A 25580-nucleotide genomic window follows, 5' to 3' on the forward strand; every position below is an offset into this window, starting at 1 on the left:
TATTTGACGACGAGTTCTCGCAGCCTGATTTGTAGGAGTTTCGCGCCTGGCTGAGAGGACCGAGGAGGCTAGGCGGTGCGATTTTCTCTTTAGTCAAGGGAGTCACGTTCCAGGCATCCGGGGCTGTTCAGTAGTTCCGCCCCCAGATGGGCGTGGCCTGGCGGAAGAGGGGCGTGGCGTGGCGAAGCAGGGGTGGAGCGAAGCAGGAGCTGGAGGAAGAAGGAAGGGCCGTACAGAGGCCGGTTCCCGGAGCCAGCTGAGTTGCGGCCTCTACGACATGTCGGCGCACCAGCAGGGCACGGAGCTCGGTAAGGGCCCGCAATCGCTCCCTCTCCTCTCCATTGCTCTCGATCCCTTGCTTCCTCCAGCCTTGCGGCGCCTGGTACCCTGGCCAGGGGTTCCGGAGGCGAGTGCTAGACCGGTCGGGTGGCGCAGGCGTGGGGGCAGCAACCCAGGAGATTCAACCCTTGGGCACGTGGACCCTGCAAGTCTTGACTCACGAGCCTTATATTTATAATCGGAGGAAGTAATCGGAAGGGATTCGACTTTGATCTTTCAACTCATTCGTTCACCTGGTTGCAAAGAACAACAGCAGTAACCAAAAAAACCCAAAGACCCGCAAACAAACCAGATGAAAACCTCCGTTGCGTATTAACAGAATTACCTTGCGCTATTTAATGCTGGCTTTCCATGGGTTGTTGTTGGCACAGCTCTGTGTCCAGAGCGGTCGTACTGTTGAAAAAGTTGTGAGGTCTCTGGACTATGTGCTGTATGCTAAGTCACTTCCGTCGTGTCCGACTCTGTGACACTGCTGATTGTAGGCTCCTGTATCCATGGGATTCTCCAGACAAGAGTACTGGAGTGGGTTGCTATTTCCTCCTCCGGGGGATCTTCCCGACCCAGGGATCGAACCTGCATCTCTTAAATTTTCTTGCATTGTGAGGCGGATTCTTTACCGCTAGCGCCACCTGGCACTATATAGTCTGTCCTTGGATTATATAATTTAATGGAAATTGTATGATTTTATAGGTACAATGATTTCTAAAAATGCTTGTATTATTTTGCCATTTATTTCATTTCATTGATATTATCAAATATTTCTGGCAAGAAAACCTAGTTTTGATTTTCCTGAATGTGAAAAATTTGTAATTCAGACATAGCAAAACCATGACGGAGCCAAAGGTTAGGGATCTTAGTTTAAGTATGATAGCTTGCTTATCTGTATTCTGAATCTTCACTTTAGCTGTGTGACTTTGGGCAAATAACTTACTCTGCTTAAATTTCTTAATCTGTTAAATGGTTATAATAGTAGCACTTGTCTCATAAGGTGGTTTGGAGATTAAATGAGAGGGTGTTAACTGATACATTGTGAGCACCTAGTAAACTATTATATACCATATACTTACTATTATATACTATTTGTGTGGAGAAGAAAATGGTGACCCACTCCAGTATTCTTGCCTGGAGAATTCCTTGGACAGAGGAACCTGGTGGGCTACAGTTCATGGGGTTGCAAAGAGTCGGAAACGACTAAGTGACTAACACACGCACACATACTATTTGTGAGTACCTAGTAAACGATTATACACCACATATATAGTAAGTATAAGGTATATAATAGTTTACTAGGTACTCACAAATAGTATATAATAGTACTCACAATATGCCAAGTAAGTATACAATAATATAAGGAGAATTCTATTTTTAGGGGCCAATTTTGTGAAAATTAGCTATGAATTTACATAATACATATGGGTACTTTTTTTTTTCTCTTTAAGTGGTTGTTCTCATTAAACAGCTTGGATTTCATGAGATGGTCCAGAACCATCTGGATTTCATGAGATGGTCGAATGAAAGCTTGTCTTTATGAAGGCAGGTGATTTCCTCACCACATTGAGTCACCTTTACTCACTGCCCTTTAGTAGGTTATATTTTAAACTCAAGTTGTATCTTTGAAATGTGGACTTTAGTAAAAAAAGAAGTTTCCTAGATTGGAAGATCCAGAAAGATGATGGATGGAGGATAAGAATGGGCATAGGCCTTAGTCACCTTGGTATCTTCAGGGTATGGCTGTGACTCTGTTTACCATTTGATACACTACTGTTTCACCAAAACATAGAACTTTTTCTTTCAAGAAGCACAAGTAAACCATTGTTTGCTTTTTTTTTTGAGTTATAATTGACATAGAAAATTTTATTTCCAAGAATTAGAATCATATCCATTTCTTTGTTGAAAAATAACAGTATAGACAAGAGAAAAACAATTGCTGTGTATAAACTTTAGAAAAATTGGTTTTTGTAAACAAAAACCAATTGCTGTGTAGAATAATAGTACATGTAATTTTTATGCAGCTATTTAAATGCTCATAGTTTTGTTTTACTCTCTTTGTTTAAATAACATCAGATATATTTCTTGGATGTTTTTCCTTCACTGGTATTAATCATTAATCCAGGCAGAGATTTAGCCTAAAATGCTAAAATAAGTTATTTGAAATATTTATGTAGTGGGAAAAAATCATTCAGTATTAATTTATGCAGTATATTACTTAGTGTCTTAGTCTTTTGAAATAAACACTAACTTTTTTTTAAAGAAATGAACTTTTAATCCTTTATTGGGTTGGGAAGATCCCCTGGAGAAGGGATAGGCTGCTTACTCCAGTATTCTTAGGCTTCCTTTGTGGCTCAGCTGGTAAAGAATCCGCCTGCAAAGTGGGAGACCTGGGTTTGATCTCTGGATTGGGAAGATCCCCTGGAGAAGGGAAAGGCTATGCACTCCAGTATTCTGGCCTGGAGAATTCCATGGACTGTACAGTCCAGGAGGTTGAAAAGAGTTGGACACAACTGTGTGACTTTCACTTCACACCTTGATTATAATTAGATTATAGATTGACCTATGGTTCTCAAACCTGAGTGCATTTCAGGACCACTGGAAAGGTTGGGCCCCATGTCCAGAGCTTCTGATTCATTGAGATCTCAATTTGTATTTCTAATGAGCTGTCACCTAATGTTAATGCTGTAGGTCCAGGAGCCACACTCAAGAAAGCAAGCACCTAGGCCAAAGCCACAGGCTGCTCAAAAGCTAGACCAGCTCTAGGGTTCTTTTTCCTTCTGATTAGGAAGCCTTCTTCATAGGAAGACACAGATGTCACCTACCCACTTACAGCCAACACTGCTCAAAGAAAAAGATATAATCTATTTAACTATAATCTTTATAGTTCTGTGGTGCACCTTTGGCCCTTTGTTGTTGTTACTCTTTAGTTGCTAAGTCATCTCCAACTCTGTGACTCCATGAACTGTAGCCCACCAGGCTCCTCTGTCTGTGGGATTCTCCAGGCAAGAGTACTGGAGTGGGTTGCCATTCCCTTCTCCAGGGGATCTTCCCAACCCAGGGATCGAACCTGCATCTCCTGCATTGCAGGAAGACTTTACCTGCTGACCTATTGGAAGCCAAGCTCTTGTGTACAGAAAGGAAATTTTCAAAGATTTCTGAAAAACAGAAAAGAAAAAGAAAAAAAACTCCTTGAAAACTGATTTTTAGCTGAGACAGGATGGGGACAATTCTATGAATTTCCTGTTTTGCAGTGAAAAGAAATTGTTTTAGGCATATATTTAAATTGAAATGAACAGGAGCCATGATTACTGAGAAAACTGTTTTGCTCTGTAGAAACGTTTTTTGTAATTCAAGTCAGAACAGACAAGGCAATTTATTTGCTTAAAATACAGATAAAGGAGATCAGCTTTGGATTAGTTGCTAAACCAAGAAGCAAGATGAAATTTTTTTTACGAAATACATTTATTCATCCAAAAGTTGTTATTGAGTAACAGTTGTGAACTGGTTGATATTACCTGGGCTCTAGGGATACAACATGGACAAGGGGAGTCCCTGCCTTCACAGAACTAGGTCCGATGGCTAGCTGCATTGAGCCAAGCTGCAGTTATAATAAGTGCAAATGTGATATGCTGTTACTTTCCATTTATTTTTGTCTTTTAAAGAAATTAGATAGTTATGCCTGCTGCTGCTGCTGCTGCTAAGTCGCTTCAGTCGTGTCCGACTCTGTGCGACCCCATAGACGGCAGCCCACCAGGCTCCCCCGTCCCTGGGATTCTCCAGGCAAGAATATTGGAGTGGGTTGCCATTTCCTTCTCCAATGCATGAAAGAGAAAAGTGAAAGTGAAGTCGCTCAGTTGTGTCCGACTCTTATCGACCCCATGGACTGCAGCCTACCAGGCTCCTCCATCCATGGATTTTCCAGGCAAGAGTACTGGAGTGGGGTGCCATTGCCTTCTCTGAGTTATGCCTAAACTGTACCTTAAATGAGTTACCATAACAGAGAAGACTCTTGAGAGCCCCTTGAACTTCAAGGAGATCAAACTAGTCAATCCTAAAGAAAATCAACCTTGAATATTCATTGGAAGGACTGATGCTAAAACTGATGTTCTATTACTTTGGCCACCTGATATGAAGAGCTAACTGATTGGAAAAGACCCTGGTGCTGGGAAAGATTGAGGACTGAGGAGAAGGGGATGACAGAGGATGAGATATGGCGTCATTAACTCAATGGAGATGAGTTTGAGCAAACTCTGGGAGACAGTGAAGGACAGGAAAGCGTGGAGTGCTGCGGTTTATGGGATCGCAAAGATTTGGACACCCTTATGGCAGAAAGTGAAGAGGAACTAAAAAGCCTCTTGATGAAAGTGAAAGAGGAGAGTAAAAAAGTTGGCTTAAAGCTCAACATTCAGAAAATGAAGATCATGGCATCCGGTCCCATCACTTCATGGCAAATAGATGGGGAAACAGTGGAAACAATGTCAGACTTTGTTTTTTTTGGGCTCCAAAATCACTGCAGATGGTGACTGGAGCCCTGAAATTAAAAGACGCTTACTCCTTGGAAGGAAAGTTATGACCAACCTAGATAGCATATTCAAAAGCAGAGACATTACTTTGCCAACAAAGGTCCGTCTAGTCAAGGCTTTGGTTTTTCCAGTAGTCATGTATGGATGTGAGAGTTGGACTATGAAGAAAGCTGAGCGAGGAAGAATTGATGCCTTTGAACTGTGGTGTTGGAGAAGACTCTTGAGAGTCCCTTGGACTGCAAGGAGATCCAACCAGTCCATTCTAAAGGAGATCTGTCCTGGGTGTTCTTTGGAAGGAATGATGCTAAAACTGAAACTCCAGTACTTTGGCCACCTCGTGTGAAGAGTTGACTCATTGGAAAAGACTCTGATGCTGGGAGGGATTGGGGGCAGGAGGAGAAGGGGCCGACAGAGGATGAGATGGCTGGATGGCATCACCGACTCGATGGATGTGAATTTGAGTGAACTCCAGGAGTTGGTGATGGACAGGGAGGCCTGGAGTGCTGCGATTCATGGGGTCGCAGAGTCCGACACGACTGAGCGACTGAACTGAACTGAACTGAGTGACTGAACAACAGTAACAACAACAAGGGCAATTTCCTCAAAGACTGCAACAACACCTCAAATTGAAAGTCCTCAAATTGAAAACTTTAACATGAATTTATTATTATCATCCAGCCCACAAACTTCAAGTTTAGCCAGTTGTCCAAATAATGTTTGTTTAGTTCAAAAAAATTCACTTTAGTATCGTGTGTTGCCTTGAATCGTCATGTCTCTTTAGTTGTCTTCAGGCTGAAATGATTGCTTTGTGTTTTGTTGACTTCTGCAGCACAGAGGCCAGTTGTTTTAAAGACTGTTCCTCTGTTTCTGTTTGCCATGTTTGTTTTGTGGTTAGATTTAGATTATGTATCCTTGGCAGGAATTTCACAGGAATGATGCTACATACTTCTCATTGCATCCTATTAAGTAGCCCATGATATTGATTTGTCTCATTATTGATGTTCATTTTGATCATTCAATTAAGGTGTTGTCTCCTAGGCTTCACCACTGTAAAGTTACTTTTTAACCTTTGTAATTCATGTGTCTTTTGTGTTGTGGTACTTTGAAACTAAGTACCCTGTTTCTCTGCAAATTTTCCATTTATTTATGTTTGTTTATATTAGTATACATTTGAGGTTTCCTATTTTTTTTTCAAATGGGTTGTAGTTTTTACTATTATTATTTAATATTGAAATTGTTGAGGTTTTGCTGATGGGATTCTCTTTATCCTAGCTCCTCTCTGTTTTTAACATGTCTCATTATTTTTGAAGTACTTCATTCTTTCTTGGCTTAACAAGGTGTTCTAGACTTCTCTTATATTGGATTGGCTAAAAAGTTTGTTCTGATTTTTCCATAACATCTTACGGGAAAGCCCAAATGAACTTTTTGGCCAACCTAATACTTCCCCTGGTGACTCAGATGGTAAAGAATCTGCCTGAAATGTGGGATGCCCAGGTTCAATCCCTGGGTCAGGAAGATTGCCTGGAGAAGGGCATGGCAACCCACTCCAGAATTCTTGCCTGGAGATTCCGTGGACAGAAGAGCCTGGTGGGCTACATACAGTTCATGGGGTTGCAAACAGTCAGACACTACTGAGTGACTACACTTTCACTTTCAATACTTTCCCTGTCCCAGCACTAGAGTCAGCCCTTTCTCCAAGGAATGTTTTTTTCAGTGGATAATGGTGTTTAGAAGCCATGATCTGGGCAGTAGGTGTGGAGACTGGTGTGTCCCTGCTCCTAAGCCCCTCACTTGGTAGAGTTAGACTGTGTACACACACACACACACACACACACACATTTACTTCTATAACTACCTACTTATCATCTATCTATATCTCTCTGTATAGTGAAAACCATGAATTCACACCGATTCTTCCAATTCCAGACCAGCATCACAGATTTATTCAGTTTTTCTTCCTTTGCATGTTTGAAACCCTTCACATGCTGGGTTGTACATACTCCATGCCCAGTAGACGTTCTTCTCAACTTTCTCAAGTTCTGACCCCCTGTGCTGGGCACCTGCATCCAGGCTGTACTCCAACTGCTGCATCAGGCTGCTGCCCACATTGATACCCCCTGGCAGGTGGTTCCCTGGCTCAATGACTCTCCTTGCTTCCCAGGGTGAGGGTAGGGTTTAGGATAATTGTTAGGAGAGGACAGGGACCAGAATACATTTAAAAAATTTATTCTTATTTATTATAAACTTACACATATTAAAAAAAAAAGAGCGAAGTAGAGTTCCTGCTGTTCCTGGCACTTGTTCCTTGTTGCTCATGATAATGGTTAGGCTGCCAAAATGAGCATAGCCTGGTCTCTGCTTTCCTGAAGCTCACAGTCAACTAAAGGAGACTGTCATGTATAAAAAATGATCACAGGAGGATACAGTGGCCATATTGTTGTTGTTATTGTTTAGTTGCTCAGTTGTGTCTGACTCTTTGCGACCCTGTGGTCTGCAGCACACCAGGCTTTCCTGTCTTTCACCATCTCCTGGAGTTTGTTCAAACTCATGCCATATAGAAGTAATCAAATTGGAAAGTTACAGAGGAATTTACAGGTAGTCCAGAGCAGGTTTTTGGAAAGGATGTTTTGGACAGGGAGTAGTTTCTGCAAAGGAACTGACCCAAAACAGCCTGGCATGTTCCATTAACTATAGGAACCCAATTTTCAGATTTCTAGTGCAATCTTCTCATTCTATAATGACTAACCATACTATTTTAGTGACGAAAGGAGAAAAAAGTCCTTCATATTCTATGTATGAAATTCATACACAGAGTCAATATATAATTATGTACACTTGTAGGTTTTTGAAAAAATATTTTATTTATTTGTTTAGGCTGTGCTGGGTCTTAGTTTCGGCATGTGGACTCATGGCTGTGGGAGTGGAATCTAGTTCCCTGACCAGGGACTGAACTCAGGTCCCCTGCATTGGGAGCTCAGAGTGTTACCCACTGCACCACCAGAGAATTTCCATACTTTTAGATTTTAAATGGGACCTCCTTTTCTGAACTTGAACTTTGATTTTACCTTAAAAGTCTTTTATCCTTTGCTTATAAGCACGAGTGATAAGGCTATCTTTTATTATTCTGATACTATTTTGATAAACGGCTTCCCACGTGGCTCAGTGGTAAAGAATCTGCCTGCCAATGTAAGTGACGCAGAACACGTGGGTTTGATACCCAGATTGGAAAGATCCCCTGGAGGAGGAAATGGCAACCCACTCCAGGATTCTGGCCTGAAAAATCTCATGGACAGAGGAACCTGGTGGGCTACAGTCCATGGGGTCACAAAGAGTCAGACACGACTGAGGAAGCACATGTGATTCATGATTTTAGTAACTAGAAAGCACTATAAGGGAATCATTTGTGTCTGTGGTATAATTAAATAGTTAACAGTCCTGCATGGTGCCTGCTAAGTTAAAAAAAATAAAGCATCTGAGCTCTGTGAGTTTTAATTGTTAGAAGGGAAGACAGACTTCAAGCGCTCATGTGAAACGGGATGCCTCTGCCAGGAAAGAAAGACTAGTCAGAGAGACAGCGCAGAGAGCCCCGGAGGATGCGGTTTAGACGTGTCACTAGAAATTGTTTAAGTGGAGAGCGTCGGCCCTTTTAAAACACTGCCTGTCACTGGAGGATTGGGTCACCTTGAAATGTGTTCATCTTTGAGTTAAAGGCATGAAAAGGCACTTTGAAATGTTTCAGTTAACTTTGGTGTGTGTCATGTGCGTGTTTGCAGTTGTATCTCTTCTCCGCCCGCCTCAGCCGTTCACAGGCAGCTCCCTGGAAACCAGCGTGGTTGCACGAGAAGGATAAATGTTTCATCTCCATTCCAGCAAACTATACAGACTTTTTTAAAGTGTGGAGACACTCCAGGCTGCGAGTTCTGACTCTCTTTGTAGAGTCAGGCCTTCCTCCCCTAAAGCAGAGTCTGAGATAAAAGCAGCCTCCAGTAGTTCCTTCCTAAAAAGGTGCCACTTAGCTGGTGCTTTGGTTCTCTTGGACTGTGGTTAATAATGTCGGGATTGTGGCCTTTAATGTTGGGTGGAAATAATCCAAATTAACTGCTCTTGTAATCTCGGTTCAGATACGCTTTTCAACTGAGCACCTAGTGGACCCAACTCCTGCCCCATGGCCACAAGGTAGGGGGTGGTGTGTGTGTGTGTGTATGTGTATGTGTGTGAGTGTGTGGTTTCATTCAGTGTCTGGCATGTTTCGGGTAGAGAGACTGTTTATCTCTGATGTAGAAAAGAAAGTCGCTCAGTCGTGTCTGACTCTTTATGACCCCATGGACTGTAGCCTACCAGGCTCTTCCAACCATGGGATTTTCCAGGCAAGAATACTGGAGTGGGTTGCCATTTCCTTCTCCAGGGGATCTTCCTGGCCCAGGGATTGAACCCAGGTCTCCTGCATTGTAGGCAGACGCTTTACCATCTGAGCCACCAGGGAAGTCCCTCTGATGTAGAGATCTATGTATAAACATTACCTAGGAATAGTCAAACACTGTTTTCTAGGAAAATAAACAGTGTCCATGTTTATAAGGCTACTTTTTTTTTTTTAACATGTCACAGTTTCCTAGCAGGAAGGCCTCTTAGGTATCAGTTTAACATCCCTGTGTTACAGACGAGTAAATGGAGAACTAAGGAAGTTAAACCTGTGGGCACATGACTGTTGCAGGTGGTACTGGACATGAAGCTCTCTCTTTGTTGATTTATTCCAATATGCAGCATTACCTCCCTCCTTGTTAGACAGAGAAGGGAAAATATTGTATGAGCTCCCTTATATGCAGAATCTAAAAGGAAATGATACAAAGGAACTTATAAAACAGACTCACAGACTTAGAGAATGAACCTACGGTTGCTGGGGGGAAGGGATAGTTAGGGAGTTGGGGATGGATATGTACACACTATTATATTTAAAATGGTTAAGCAATCAGGACCTTACTGTATAGTACAGGGAACTCTGCTCAGTGTTATGTGGCAGCCCGGAGGGGAGTTCAGGGGGAGAATGGATATATGTATATGTATGGATGAATTGCTTTGCTGTTCACCTAAAACTATCACAATATTGTTAATTGGCTTTACTCCAATACGGGCTTCCATAGTGGCTCAGTAGTAAAGAATCTGCCTGCCAATGCAGGAGATGCAGGTTTGATCCCTGGGTTGGAAAGATCCCCTGGAGAAGGAAATGGCAACCCATTCCAGTATTCTTGGCTGGGAAATCCCTTGAACAGAGGAACCTGGTGAGCTACAGTCCATGGGGTCACAAAGAGTCAGACTGGGTGGCTAAACAACAACCCTCCAATATAAAATAAAAAGTTTAAAAGAGGCAGATTCCTGACCTCTACAGTAGCTTTAACTATACATATGAGAGGAGAAGCCCAGGAACTTGCATTTTCACAAGCTCCCCAGAAGGTTCTTAGGAACACTGCAGATTCAGAACCCTGCAGTAAGCCAGAGTGACCCAGATTAATTGGAGTTTCAGAGAACCTTCAATGACTGTTCAGTTGGCGTGTATCCACAGGTTTTGCATCTGTGAAGGGCTGGTGGTACTGTGCCATTTTCTGTAAGATGTTTGAGCATCCACAGATCTTGATATCTACAAGGCTCCCAGAACCAATCCTGTGGATACCAAGGGATGACTAGATTATTTTTTGATAAATCCTTTTTATGTCACTTTTGCCTTAATATTAATATCTTTATATGTCATAGTTTTTTTTTTTTTTTTTTAATCTTTGGTTAGCTAAGTTTCTGTAAGCAAATTTGGGGAGAATTTATCCTTTTATTTTCTAGTTGAAATATGTTGCATCATGTCTAAAGCATATTGTGAAGGCAGTGTTGGAAGCATCAGGAGTGTAGGACAGTTAAGTGGGTGTATTTATCTGAAAAGTGCATTACATCTGAAATGGAGCACATTTTATTCAAATAATGCCTCTGGCTAATAGAAAAATGTGATTAGTGGTCTTTGTGATGATTTTGGAAACTGACCTGAGAGCATCTTCTCCATGATCTCAGAGACTGGAGGGGACAGACCCTGAAGATATAATACCCAAAGACATGGTGTTGTCTACCACAAAGAGTAATTTAGTTAATTTTCTGGTGGGAAAACGAACATATTCGTATTTCGTTGGAGATTACACATTAAGTTTGTATTGTGGACTCAGGGAGGAAGAGTACAATCCTCTTTACACTTGTATTTGGTAAAGTAGCTCCAGCTCTGTGCATTTTGGCATTTTTGAGGGGAAATTGTTTTATTTTCTTCAGTATTTAAGGAGGAACTTAAATGCTTCTGATAATTTTTTAGAAAGAAAGCAACATATTTCAGTCTTCCATGTCTCTCTAAGCAGAGTTTATTTTTCTTTTGCAAAAAGTGTTGATTCTTTCAGGAAGTAATCATTATTATACTCTCAAATCCTTCTATCCAGCACAAATATGTAGAGTAACTAGTGTATATTCAGCATTGTTGTGTCTTTGTGAAAGAGACCAGGGCCGTACAAGTTGGGATGTCCCACCCTTGAGAAACCTCTTCATCAAACTTTAAAACTGGGAAAGCATAAAGCTTCACTCTGGCCAAGGAAAGCAGACTTGGCTCATCCTTGGGATGTGCAATTGCCCTGTTTCAAATCATGAACCCATCAACATGGTATTTATTACTGACCTTTGGGTAATCATTTAAAAGTACTGTGGGAAATCTCTTGGGTGAGACAAATGAAGATCTCGCATGGGTTTTTATCAGTGGCAACACCTCATGGATCTGACTCCAGGAAGCAAAAGTCACCATTTCAGTCTGCAGAGGAATATTGATTGACTAGTTATAGTATTACACTGCTGCTACTGCTGCTGCTAAGTCGCTTCAGTCATGTCTGACTCTGTGCGACCCCAAAGACGGCAGCCCACTAGGTTCCTCTGTCCCTGGGATTCTCCAGGCAAGAATCCTGGAGTGGGTTGCCATTTCCTTCTCCAATGCATGAAAGTGAAAAGTGAAAGTGAAGTCGCTCAGTCGTGCCCGACTCTTAGTGACCCCATGGACTGCAGTCTACCAGGCTTCTCCGTCCATGGGATTTTCCAGGCAAGAGTACTGGAGTGGGGTGCCACTAGTCATTACATAAAATAGAGAAGTTGTAGAAGTTAGTGTTTAATATGCAGAGTCCAGGCAATAAGCATTGGTGCTAATGTGGAAGATGTCTTAGAAACAAAGCAGAGTTCTCTCTGCTTCTGAAAAAGAGTGCAATTGTTTTGATGCTGACAGTAGTACTTTTACAAGCCAGGTAAACTCAGGCAGCCTACACAGTGAATGTCCAGGGATCTGTGCTTGGCTGTGTATGCTTCACAAGCTTTATGCATTGTGGTTTTTCTGGAAAGCACACAGAATTAGGACCCAAGCATTTTGGTCCTTACCCTGGCAGCATCTGGCTATGTGACCTTGGTAGGGGACTCCAGTGCACTGGCTTGTACTTTACAAGTTGGTGAAAAGGATGCATGACAGCATACATTTATCTATTGTAGTAATTGTGCCACTGTAGGGGGGACATTGATAATGGGGAGAGTATGCATTATGGTGGTTTTTGTTTCTGACTGTTTGCAACCCTATGGACTGTAACCTGCCAGGCTTCTCTGTCCATGAGATTTCCCAGGCAATAATACTGGAGTGGGTTGCCATTTCCTTCTCCAGGGGATTCTCCCAACCCAGGGATTGAACTCAAATCTCCTGCATTGATAGGTGGATACTTCACCACCAGGGAAACCCAGTGGGGCAATCAGGAGGTGAAAAATAGGTTTACCAACCAAAGTACATCATGAGAAATGCTGGGCTGGAAGAAGCACAAGCTGGAATCAACATTGCCGGGAGAAATATCAATAACCTCAGATATGCAGATGACACCACCCTTATGGCAGAAAGTGAAGAGGAACTAAAGACCCTCTTGATGAAAGTGAAAGAGGAGAATGAAAAAGTTGGCCTAAAGCTCATGGCATCTGGTCCCATCACTTCATGGGAAATAGATAGGGAAACAGTGGAAACAGTGTCAGACTTTATTTTTTTGGGCTCCAAAATCACTGCAGATGGTGATTGTAGCCATGAAATTAAAAGATGCTTACTCCTTGGAAGGAAAGTTATGACCAATCTAGATAGCATATTGAAAAGCAGAGATGTTACTTTGCCAACAAAGGTCCATCTAATCAAGGCTATGGTTTTTCCTGTGGTCATGTATGGATGTGAGAGTTGGACTGTGAAGAAAGCTGGGCGCCGAAGAATTGATGCTTTTGAACTGTGGAGTAGGAGAAGACTCGAGAGTCCCTTGGACTGCAACGAGATCCAACCAGTCCATTCTAAGGAAGATCAGTCCCAGGTGTTCATTGGAAGGACTGATGCTAAAGCTGAAACTCCAATTCTTTGGCCGCCTCATGGGAAGAGTTGACTCATTGGAAAAGACCCTGATGCTGGGAGGGATTGGGGGCAGGAGGAGAAGGAGACAACAGAGGATGAGATGGCTGGACGGCATCACCGACTTAATGGACATGAGTTTGAGTAAACTCCGGGAGTTGGTGATGGACAGGGAGGCCTGGCGTGTTGCGATACATGGGGTCGCAAAGAGTCGGACATGACTGAGCGACTGAACTGAACTGAACTGAATTCTTTCAAAACTGGAAATAGGAATGTCTATTAACATCTGTTAAAATGAAAGTGAAGTCTCTCAGTCGTGTCTGACTCTTTGCGAACTCATGGACTGTAGCCTACCAGGTTCCTCCGTCCATGGAATTTTCCAGGCAAAAGTACTGGAGTGGGTTGCCATTTCCTTCTCCAGGGGATCTTCCCGACCCAGGAATTGAACCTGGGTCTCCCGAATTGCAGGCAGATGCTTTACCACCTGAACCACCAGGGAAGCCCTATATCTGTTAAAATTTCATACCAAATAATTGAATAAAGTAAATATACTTTATGCTCTAACGATTCTATGTACAGCATCCTAGAAATAACTTTGAGTTTGGAATCACAGAGACCTGTTTAAATCTTAGTCCTGACATGTGCTGTATGACCTTGGACAAGTAATTTAATCTCTGAGCTTCAGCTTCCTTGGTGGGTCAGATGGTAAAGAATCTGCCTGTGATGCAGGAGACTGAGGTTTGATCCTGGTTGGGGAAGATCCCCTGGTTTTCCAGGGGAATGGCTACCCACTCCAGTATTCTTGCCTACAGAATTCTGCAGACAGAGGAGCCTGGTGAGCTACAGTCCATGGGGTTGCAAAGAGTTGGTCATGAATGAGCGACTGACACTTTCACTTTACACTTTTTCAGTTTCTTCATCTATAGAATGGACTAAATGCCTTCGTGGCAGAATTAGTATGAATATTCAAAGAGAAATATAGTTAAATCACCCTTAACTTGATTAGTGGTAGCCATTATTCCAGTGATCTTCTGAAAATATGGCTTTCATTATTACTTCACCTCCTCCTCTAAAGGCTTGCTTAATTTCCTTTGCTGTTTACCACTCGTCTCCAAAAGTCCTTTGCCTTCTCTTATGGCACCGACTGATTTCTGTCTTGTGTTTGCGTTTTGTAGTGATGCTTTATAATTATTATTTTTGGCCATGCCTCATGGCTTGTGGTATCCTAGTTCCTTGACCAGGGACTGAATCCCCACCCACTACAGTGGAAGCTCAGAGTCCTAATCACTGAATTACCAGAGAATTCCCTGTTGTGATGCTTTATTAATATCTATGTTTGTTAGGTCTCTACATCCCTCATATTACTTGTTGTTGTTCAGTTACTCAGTTGTGTCCAACTCTTTGCAACCCCGTGAACTGCAGCACGCCAGGCTTCTCTGTCCTTCACTATCTCCTGGAGTTTGTTCAAACTCATATCCATTGAGTTGGCAACGCCATCCAACCATCTCATCCTCTGTCATCCATTTCTACCTTCTTGTTCTGCGCTCAATCTTTCCCAGCATCAGGGTCTTTTCTAATGAGTTGGCTTCTGGCATCAGAGTACTGGCCAGAGTAAACACCCTGGGAAAGATTGAAGGCAGGACGAGAAGGGAACGACAGAGGACGAGATGGTTGGATGGCATCACTGACTTGATGAATGTGAGTTTGAGCACGGTCTGGGAGATGGTGAAGGACGGTGAAGCCTGGTGTGCTGTAGTCTGTGGGATCCCAAACAGTCATACACAACTGAGTGACTGAACAACAAAAAACTGGATCTTCCACTTCAGCATCGGTCCCTCCAATTCAGGGTCGGATCCTGGATCTTTAACCTCTGGGTAATCGAGAGTCAGCTCACGTTAGGGATTTTCCTTATGAGGCAGGGGAAATTTTTACTCTGGGGCACCTGCCTCTTGCTGCAAGTTCTCCTTACTCCTGCAGTATATGGAGGGTGCCTCTCCCTTTGTTTAAAAGCTGTCTGGGAAATCTCCTTGGTGGTCCAGAGATTAAAAACCCACCTTGCAATTCAGGGAACTGGTTGATCCCTGGTTAGGGAACTAAGATCCCACATGCCATGGGCCAGCTAAGTCTGCACACTGCAACTAAGACCCTATGCAGCCAAAAATAAGAGTTCCTTTTTTTAAAAAAAAACGTTGTCTGGAATAAGAACAGAAAATTCCCTCCTCACCAATGAGTGAGTGATTGATGATGTAGAGAGTTCCTTTTCCCCAGGAAAGGTAACTTTAATAAGTACCAAGGAGTGACCCTTTAGTTGTGTGGTTTGTAACATTTAACCAGGGGGAATATTGGGTGGCTGGCGAGGAACCTTCTCGCTATTGCCTGCCATTTTGACTTCTGTCCACTCTGTGTTTGATATAGTTGACCTTGCAGAAGATCTCTCAGGCTTCCAGTCTTCCGTAGCTGTTAGATCCTCCCCTGCAGAAGGGAGCAGCCTTGTTTGTAAAACTTGGACCCAGCTCCTGTGGAGAGCTGACTCAGTCACGTGACTGCCTCAGGAACTTCCGGTTCTGGTGCGGCAGCGGGGGTGGCAGTGGGGGGCCTGTGTTCCTGCGGGTACACCCTGAGGGGGACCGCTTCCCCAATGTTTCCCAATGACGAGCATGGCCTTGGAGATGCTCTTCTAGAGCTGATTCAGCTGAACTTCCGAGTTGGCGCATCAGATCCCTTCTTGTTTAAAGTAGGGGTGATTTCAAGTTGTTGGTGATGTGTCCCAGAGTGTCTGGTAAAAGCAGCACCCTTGTTAAAATCCTGTGCCATCAGAGAAGTTCTTCCTGGGGAGAAACTGTGGAAGGCGATCAGCTGCTGCTGCAGGAGGCAGAGTTTTGATTATGCAGCAGGAGGTGGGAATTGTCTAACTTCCGTTTTGAGCAGAGCTTCCTAGGCAGTGTTGACAGTCACTGTGTTTCATCACGTGATGGGGACGGTTGGTGTGTTTGTTTGGGAGGCTGCATCAGCTCCAGCCCTGCCTGCTTACCGGCAGGGTGTTTTAGCACGTGTTAGACGCCTGCTGTTTAAGGGGTACAGCTATATCCCAGGCTTCTTCTGCATGTGTGTAGATATGTGTATTTACACACAGATAAAGGCATTCCTGGAGAGCAGGAGACTGGTATGTAGGGCTGTGGAAAGCATTTGATATTTTCTGTAAATCAGAGGATATTGAGAAGGTGATATAAGGCATGTATGGTACATAGAGTAGCTACGCAATAAATGTTTCTTTTTTCAATTTTTCTTTCAAAACTTCATTCACTTCACTTCAAAGGATGATGTCCCAGTTTGAGAATTTGGGTATGTAGTTGTAACCCACTTAGGTTAAATTTTTCTGCAAATAAATATGTATGTTGGGATGGTTACCCACTTAAGTATATAGCCTCTTTTTTGGAAGGAGATTGGCCTTTGAAGTCAGACTGCCTGGGATTCGAGTCCTGATTCTTCTACCTATGATTTTTGAGTTTTCACAGCTAAAAATATGTGGTGGATAAAAGCTGGGTCACAGACTGAAGATTAAATGAGGCATTATGTGTAGGGCAGCTGGCATGGTGCCTGGAATGTGGTGAGCTATGGTAAGGGTTACTTAGCCTTCTCTTTACAAGAGATGTAACAGAAATGTTGAAAGGTTTTGACCTTAATGCTCAAGAATAACTGGTTGTGAACAAGAGCATTGCCGATTGGAGTATAACATGGGGTTGTGAGGGAGAAGTTCAAAGGATCTAGGGCACTTGGAGGCCTAGTGTATGCTGGAGTCTAATGTTGAAAGAAGGTATGTAGTCAATAATGCCAACTCTTTGTGGCTCCATGGACTACAGCCAGGCTCCTCTGTTCACGGGATTCTCCAGGCAAGAATACTGGAGTAGGGTGCCATTTCCTATCTCAGGGTATCTTCCCAACCTCCTGTCTCTTGCATCTCCTGCTTTGGCAGGTGGGTTCTTTACCACTAGCACCACCTGGGAAGTCCTTTCTAGTGACTTGCTTCTCTTCCTTTGGAAATGTCTTAAAGGTAGCTATCATTTGGAGGTCCCCCCCCCGCCAAACCGCCCCAGAAGGGAATTTATCCATCCCAAGTTCTTTTATTTTTCTAATTTTTGGAGGGTGATCAGCATCTTTGAAAATTGTTAAATAACCAGACTACAGAGTAAGTGTTTATTGGCTAAGTACCATTGATGTCATCCAGTAACTGTTTTAGGCAAATAATCCCAGACAAGTCAGTTCAGTCCAGTTTACTTCAATTGCTCAGTCATGTCTGACTCTTTGTGACCCCATGGACTACAGCACCCCAGGCTTCCCTGTCCGTCACCAACTCCCAGAGCTTGCTCAAACTCATGTCCATAGAGTCGGTGATCCTACCATCTCATCCTCTGTCTTTCCCTCCTCCTCCTGCCTTCAATCTTTCCCAGCATCAGGATCTTTTCCAGTGAGTCATTTCTTCGCATCAGGTGGCCAAAGTATTGGAGCTTCAGCTTCAGCATCAGTCGTTCCAGTGAATATTCAGGAATGATTCTTTTAGCATTAACTGGTTTGATCTCCTTGCAGACCAAGGGACTCTCAAGAGTCTTCTCCAACACCACAGTTCAAAAGCATCAGTTCTTTGGTGCTCAGCTTTCTTTATGGTCTGACTCTTACATCCATACATGACTACTGGAAAAACCATAGCTTTGAGTAGACCAACATTTGTCAGCAAAGTAATGTCTCTGCTTTTAGGTTTGTCATAGCTTTTCTTCCAAGGAGCAAGTGCCTTTTAATTTCATGGCTGCAGTCACCATCTGCAGTGAGTTTGAAGCCCAAGAAAATAAAATCTGTCACTGTTTCCATTGTTTCCCCATCTATTTGCCATGAAGTGATGGGACCAGATACCATGATCTTAGTTTTTTGAATGTAGAGTTTTAAGCCAGCTTTTTCACTGTCCTCTTTCACTTTCATCAAAAGGCTCTTTAGTTCCTCTTTGATTTCTGCTGCAAGTGCTCATCTACTATTTTTGTTTTGGTAAAAGTGGATATTGGTTTCAAAATCAAAATACACAAAGTTTAATAGCAAAATTGTGGTGATTCTCCTTAGGACATTTAAAAAGTATTTGCCTGAAAGGTGAAGTGTCAGGAATAATATGAACTCACAAACTTTAGGAAATTAGTTTACGCCCCTGTTAAAATATGTTCTTCATAACTTACTACATCTTACCTTAAAGACAAAACATAAAAGTAAATGTTCCTATACACAACTATGTATACAGTAGATAACAAATGAGGACCTATTGAGTATCACAGGTAACAACTCTACTCATTGCTCTGGTGTGACCAAAGTGAAAGTGAAAGGTGCTCAATCTTGTCCGACTCTTTGAAACCCTATGGACTATACACTCCATGGAATTCTCCAGGCCAGAATACTGGAGTGCATAGCCTTTCACTTCTCCAGGGGATCTTCCCAACTTGGGTTTGGATCTGTCCCAACCCAGGGATTGAACCCAGGTCTCCCGCATTGCAGGCAGATTCTTTACCTGCTGAGCCACAGGGAAGCCCAAGGATACCAGAGTGGGTAGCCTCTCCCATCTCCAGCAGATCTTCCCAACCCAGGAATCGAACCAGTGTCTCCTGCATTGCAGGTGGATTCTTTACCAACTGAGCTATCAGAGAAGCCCTATAGTGACCTAAATGGGAAGGAAATCCAAAAAAGAGGGGATATATGTATATGTATAGCTGATTCACTTTGCTGTACAGCAGAAACTAGCACAATATTGTAAAGCAACTACGTTGTTTAGTCATTAAGTTGTGTCCGACTCTTCTTCGACCCCATGGAGTGTAGCCCTCCAGGCTCCTCAGTTCACGGGATTCTCCAGGCAAGAATATTGGAGTGGGTTGCTATTTCCTACTCCAGGGGATCTTTCCGACCCAAGGATCGAACCCATGTCTCCTGAATTGGCAGGCGAATGCTTTACTACTGAGCCACCTGGGAAGTCCCAAAGCAACTCCAATAAAAATTCAAAAAGAAAAAGTAAATCTTCCTGGGCAAGCTCATGTATTGCCTTACATTCACAAGTGGGACGTGTGTTATGAGAACAGAAGGACAGGGCAGGAGTAATGGGGGAATTGGTTTCAGGAAAAATAAGTATAGGTTTTAAGTAACTGTTGAGTTCCATTAACGTATTTATTCTTTATTTTTGGAAGGGAGCTTAACATACTTGTTTAAACTGAAATGAAGTAGCTTTTATTCCTGTTTTAAGTTCTGTTCTGCAGCCTTTAAATTATGCTTATACTTTGATGGGATTAGTTGTGTGTAAGTCTGTTCTAACATTTAAGTATCCTTGCAGATACTAAGTTGTGTGACTGGCATGACATCCAGCAGAGGTGCAGCTTTGTGAATAATGTTTTCTATTAAAAAAAATGCCAAAGGCCTTTTGAGACACTTTTAGATTTTAATTTAGGAAAGCCTGTCATCCAGTCTCTCATTGAGAGGAAAGAGTTAAATAGGTTTTCTGTGAGGCTCTTAGCTCCTAGAACAATCGATCAAATCTTCTCAAAGGACTGAGAGATGGATCTTTACCCAACAGGGGGCCAAAGTTTTCCAGCTTCTTGATGAATTTCTATGAGGTCTAATGATTCCTTTTGAACACTGGGCACACTTTGGGGCTTGGAGAAACTCTGATAAGTTTTCCCAAAGTTCATTAAATTGAAAGGCTAACTAAGTATTTGGACATACTTAAAACCAAATGTGGTTTAGTAAGCCTTATAGGGTGTCTTTATGAAAGGATATAGTGGTAAAATCAAGATCTTGGCAAGGAAATGTCTTGTAATATGGGAAATTTTGTCGATTAGCGAATTTATTTAAGATGCTAATTTGTCTAAAAAACATGTGCTTTCCAAATTCAAAAAGCCCATGTACCTTCCCAACTTGCTTTGCCCGGAAAGGGTGTAGATAGAGGCTGAAAACCAGTGCTTGATTTAGGCTGATAGAATAAGTCTGTTTCATAAAGGTGAAAAATAAGGTAGAATGTCAAAGAAACTGTAAAGGACCTTTTGTCTTCTTGCTTCTTAGATTTTTTTTCTCCTATCCTTACAAAGCAAAGCGTCGGTGATATGATGAGATGTCAATTATCATGTAAATCCATATGTTAAGTCCAAGTCCAGAATGTGAGCCCTGGTGGTCTATAAGCGTGGAGAAGCTTCATCTTTTAGGAGTATAATGGTATACTTCCTCATGACATTTCTGAAATCGAAGGAAAATGAAATATAGGAATGCCTTGTTTTATTGTACTTTATTGTACTTGGCAGAAGTTGTACTTTTTACAGAGTGAAGGTTTTTGGCAATTTTGCATTGAGCAGGTCTACCTTCACCATTTTCCCCACAGCATTTGCTCATTTCTTACCTCTCTGTCATGGTTTGGTAACTTTTGCAGTGCTTCAAACTTTTTCATTGTTATTGTATTTGTTATGGTAATCTGGGATCAGAGATCTTTCATGTTACTTTCTAATTGTTTTGGGGCCCTATGAACCATGTTCATAGCAAACTTCATCAATAATTGTTGACTGTGTTCTGACTGTTCCACCGACCTGCCATTCCCCCATCTCTCTCCGTCTCCTCAGGCCTCCCTATTCCCTGAGAGTAAATAGTATTGAAATCAGCCCAATTAATTACTCTATGAGTGTGCGTGCTAAATCACCGTAGTTGTGTCCTACTCTTTGTGACTCTGCCAAGAGGGGTGTCCTTCCTGGGATCACAAAGAGTCGGATATGACTTAGCGGCTAAAATTACAATCATAGTAACAAAGAAAGGTGAGGGAGCTGCAGAAGAAAAGTTTGAAGCTAAAGAAACTATCTCCTAAACATCAAAGTGCAAGGTGAAGCAGCAAGTGCTGATGCAGAAGCTGCAGCCTGAAGGTGGCTTCACTGAACAATAGATTTTCAACTTATAAATGATATGAGAAATGATGTCTGTCCTGGGAAAATTCCTCCCAGTGTTTGTATCAGTAAAAAGCTCATTAGATGCTTTTGGGGGCATGGACGGGGCTTATCCACCATAGGATGGTTCTTCTGGGCTATTTCATTGAAAGACTCTCAATTGTTCAATAATTCTTGGTCTTCTCTTGGCTTGGTCCATTTCTGTTCAGGTGAATCCTCCAATCTCTTTCCTGGGGGGAACATAAGCTAGATGGCTACTGTTCTTAAAGTGGAGGGGAAGCAAGCTGGTGGTGGCTCTGGATATCAACCTTCACTGTTCCCTTCTATCTGCTCTACTATAATCTTGACGACAGAAATAGTACAAGGTGTTGGGGGAGCACGTTAGCAGGGTCACCTAATCTATGTGGGGTGACATGGAAGGCCTCCTCGAGAAGGATTAAGCTGGTATCTGCAGGATGAGAAAGGAGCCAGCTAGGTGAGAATGAGGGGAGAGTATTCTAGGCAGCATGTATGTATGCTCAGTCGCTGAGTCATGTCCGACTTTGTGTGGCCCCATGCATTGTAGCCCACCAGGCTCTTCTGTCCATGGGATTTCTCAGGCAAGAATACTGGAGTAGGTTGTCATTCCACTCTCCAGAGGCTCTTCCTGACCCAAGGATCAAACCCATGTCTCCTGCATTGCAGGCAGATTCTTTACCACTGAGCCGCCTGGGAAGCCCCGTTCTAGGCAGAAGGTTTATACATTTATTTGAGTAGATGTGTCTTGTAAGGGGGACCAAGTAAGTTGTCAGTTTGTTATAGTAGTTCATATAATCAGAAGAACAGCACCAGGGATGTAATACCAAAGGCACTCTTTCTTTTGGTGGTTAGTTATATTAACTAATTAATGTACTTAGTCGCTCTGTTGTGTCTGACTCTTTGCGACCCCGTGAACTGCAGCCTGCCAGGTTCCTCTGTCCATGGAATTCTCCAGGAAAGAATACTGGAGTGGGTTCCCATGCCCTCCTCTAGGGGATCTTCCCAACCCAGGGATGGAACCCAGGTCTCCCTCCTTGCAGGTGGATTCTTTATCATCTGAACTACCAGGGAAGCCCAACTAATTAATACCATGTCCTTTTCAGATATGTAAATAACAGCAATGAGGTTCTAAATGAAATGTTTGCTTAAGAATCCAGATTTAAACTTACTGCATTGGGTATGAGAAGTTGGACTTTGTGAGGAGTTGAATGATTACATTAGTTGCAAGTTTTTCTTGTTAGTTTGTCTGTTGCTTATTGACTTTGTCTTCTGGATGTCACCTGAGATTTGTTGGTGCGTTTTTGTAGTGGTAATATGACTGATTAGACTAGTTTTAAGCAGATACTGAAATTTATATTAGCTGTTACGTATACTCTTTGCGACCCGGTGGACTGTAGCCTACCAGGCTCCTCTGTCCAAGGGATTCTCCAGGCAAGAATACTGGAGTGGGTTGCCATTTCCTTCTCCAGGGGGTCTTCCTGACCCAGGGATCGAACCCAGGTCTCCCGCATTGGAGGCAGACACTTTAACCTCTGAGCCACCAGGGAAGCCCATACTATCAATCTTGGCCTTTCGGGAAATGTTCCCAGCCTGTCTTTCAGGCTTTGTTTCTGTTTCTCTCCGATATGTTTTCTTGATTCTTCAGAAAAGAAAAGAAGTTTAATTTTCCCTAAAAGATCATGGCATCTGGTCCCATCACTTCATGGGAAATACATGGGGAAACAGTGGAAACAGTGTCAGACTTTACTTTTTGGGCTCTGAAATCACTGCAGATTGTGATTGCAGCCATGAAATTAAAAGACGCTTACTCCTTGGAAGGAAAGTTATGACTAACCTAGATAGCATATTTAAAAGCAGAGACATTACTTTGCCAACAAAGGTCCATCTAGTCAAGGCTATGGTTTTTCCAGTGGTCATGTATGGATGTGAGAGTTGGACTATAAAGAAAGCTGAGCGCCGAAGAATTGATGCTTTTAAACTGTGGAGTTGGAGAAGACTCTTGAGAGTCCCTTGGACTGTAAGGAAATCCAACCAGTCCATTCTGAAAGAGATCAGCCCTGGGATTTCTTTGGAAGGAACGATGCTAAAGCTGAAACTTCAGTACTTTGGCTACCTCATGGGAAGAGTTGACTCATTGGAAAAGACTCTGATGCTGGGAGGGATTGGGGGGAGGAGGAGAAGGGGATGACAGAGGATGAGATGGCAGGATGGCATCACCGACTCGATGGACATGGGTTTGGGTAGACTCCGGGAGTTGGTGATGGACAATGGGGCCTGGCGTGCTGCGATTCATGGGGTCGCAAGGAGTCGGACATGACTGAGTGACTGAACTGAACTGAAACTATATTTGAATTGAATTCTTCCACCCCAGGGTCTCACTTAGAATGCAGCTCTTTGGCTTCTCAGCTGCCCCACCCTCCCCTTATCTCTACCCCTTCACAGCTGTTGGGGTGATTCTTTCAGCATGGCATTTTTTTAGTTCCTGTACCAGCAGACTCTCACTTTCTCTCTTTTTAAAGAGGGACTTTTTTTTTTTTTTTGATTTGGCTGCACCTTGTGGCATGTGGAACCTCAGTTCCCTGACTAGGATGCAAAAACCTGTGCCCCCTGCATCGGAACTTGAAGTCTTAACCACTAGATGGCCCGGGAAGTGCAGATCGTCACTTTCTCTTAAACTTTCATAGCACTGTGTCCCTTGTTTACTCATTAAAAACGTAGAGTAAGACCTAAGGTCCTATTTCTACTCTTATTTTCACATCTTTTGGTTGCAACATATCTATAATTTTGGCCAACTCAGGAATTTTGGCATCTAGTGTGCTGTGCTGTGCTGTGCTAAGTCTCTTCAGTCATGTCCGACTCTTTGTGACCCTATGGACTGCAGCCCACCAGGCTCCTCTGTCCATGGGATTCTCCAGGCAAGAATACTGGAGTGGGTTGCCATGCTGTCCTCCAGTGGATCTTCTTGACCCAGGGATCGAACCCTCGTCTCATATATCTCCTGCATTGGCAGACGAGTTCTTTACCATTAGCGCCAATTGGGAAGTCCACCTAGTGTGATAGGGCTTACTAAATCTGTTTCTAGCTGATTTGAATGGAGATTCCTTTTTATTTCCCCTGTGATCTATCTTCAAGTTTTCACAGTCATATATTAGAGAATATATGTAAACGTTCCAAGTTATCCTCATTCTAAACATCTTCAGAATGTCCCCATTTTATTTGTATCTTCGTTTGGCATTATATTTGATATCAAAGGCAAAAGAGCCTACCCATTTGGCCCTATTGCTTTTTCCCATTTAACCATTTTTTTAAACTATTTTAAACTAACTTTTATTTTTTTCTCCCAGATTTTGAGAAAGTAAGTGTTCATTATGAGGCTTCCCAGCTGGTGTTAGTGGTAAAGAACCTGCCTGCCAACAACCCACTCTGATATTTTTGCTGGGAAATCCAATGGACAGAGGAGCCTGGTGGGCTATAGGCCTTAGGGTCACAAAGAGTTGGACACAACTAAAGTGACTTGGGATTGGCCCTGGTGGTTCAGATGGTAAAGAATCTGCCTGCAATGTGGGAGACCTGGGTTCGATCCCTGTGTCAGGAAGGTTCCGCTGGATAAGGAAATGGCAACCCACTCCAGTATTCTTGCCTGGAGAATCCCTGTGGATAGAGGAACCTGGTGGGCTTATAGTCCGTGGGGTTGCAAAGAGTCAGACATGACTGAGCAACTAACACACAAGTGACTTAGCGTGCACACATGTATTCATTATAATGACTGTTGGCAGAAACTGGGCTATAGTTCCCTCTCCCCACACCCTCCCACCCCGGACTTCCTATTATGTCTAACATACCAACTGATCAAATAAATTCATAGTAGTTCTCCAGTACTTCACAGGTGAAGTCCTCTGGCTAAATTTCAAGATTCCCTGTGACTTTATAGCACCTTACTTTACTCCCAAACAGAACTTTTGGTCATTCTTAATTGTTCTGTGAACAAGCCATCACCATTCCCATATTTGGTCTTTATTCATATTATACCCAGTATGTGCAATGTCTTCCCTCTCCTCGACTTGTAGTTCATTTCTCCTAATCTATCAGTGCAGGTGGACTTGTTGGAATCTTCCTGACTGTCCTAGTCTTCTCATAGTGATGGATTTGGAGCCAGAACCCAAGCTCCTGCCTTGTTCTGCACTGCCATGCCCTCTGTTTAGCATTCCTGCTCAGATCCACTGAATGATGGCTGTCACACCAAGCTGGCCGTTTCTTTCCTCCTTGTCAGCAATGTCCATAAACAGCCATCCATGGTTTTCCAGCTCCAGACCCAGTGATGCTCATATCATAGAACCAGAAGCTAGAATTCCT

General features: G+C 42.9%; 1 protein-coding gene across 1 annotated transcript in view; it reads left to right on the plus strand.

Annotated features, from left to right (window-relative positions):
- The first annotated feature begins 200 nt into the window (after positions 1-200).
- DERA (deoxyribose-phosphate aldolase) overlaps positions 201-25580 on the plus strand; it is a 118474-nt gene continuing 93094 nt past the window's right edge. The window contains exon 1 of the mRNA XM_027541436.1: positions 201-308. Coding sequence (XP_027397237.1) covers positions 278-308 — 31 coding nt within the window. The 5' untranslated portion in view covers positions 201-277. The remainder of the gene's footprint in view (positions 309-25580) is intronic.

This window comes from Bos indicus x Bos taurus, chromosome 5 (genome assembly GCF_003369695.1).
Source record: "Bos indicus x Bos taurus breed Angus x Brahman F1 hybrid chromosome 5, Bos_hybrid_MaternalHap_v2.0, whole genome shotgun sequence".
In the NCBI taxonomy this organism is placed as follows: domain Eukaryota; kingdom Metazoa; phylum Chordata; class Mammalia; order Artiodactyla; family Bovidae; genus Bos; species Bos indicus x Bos taurus.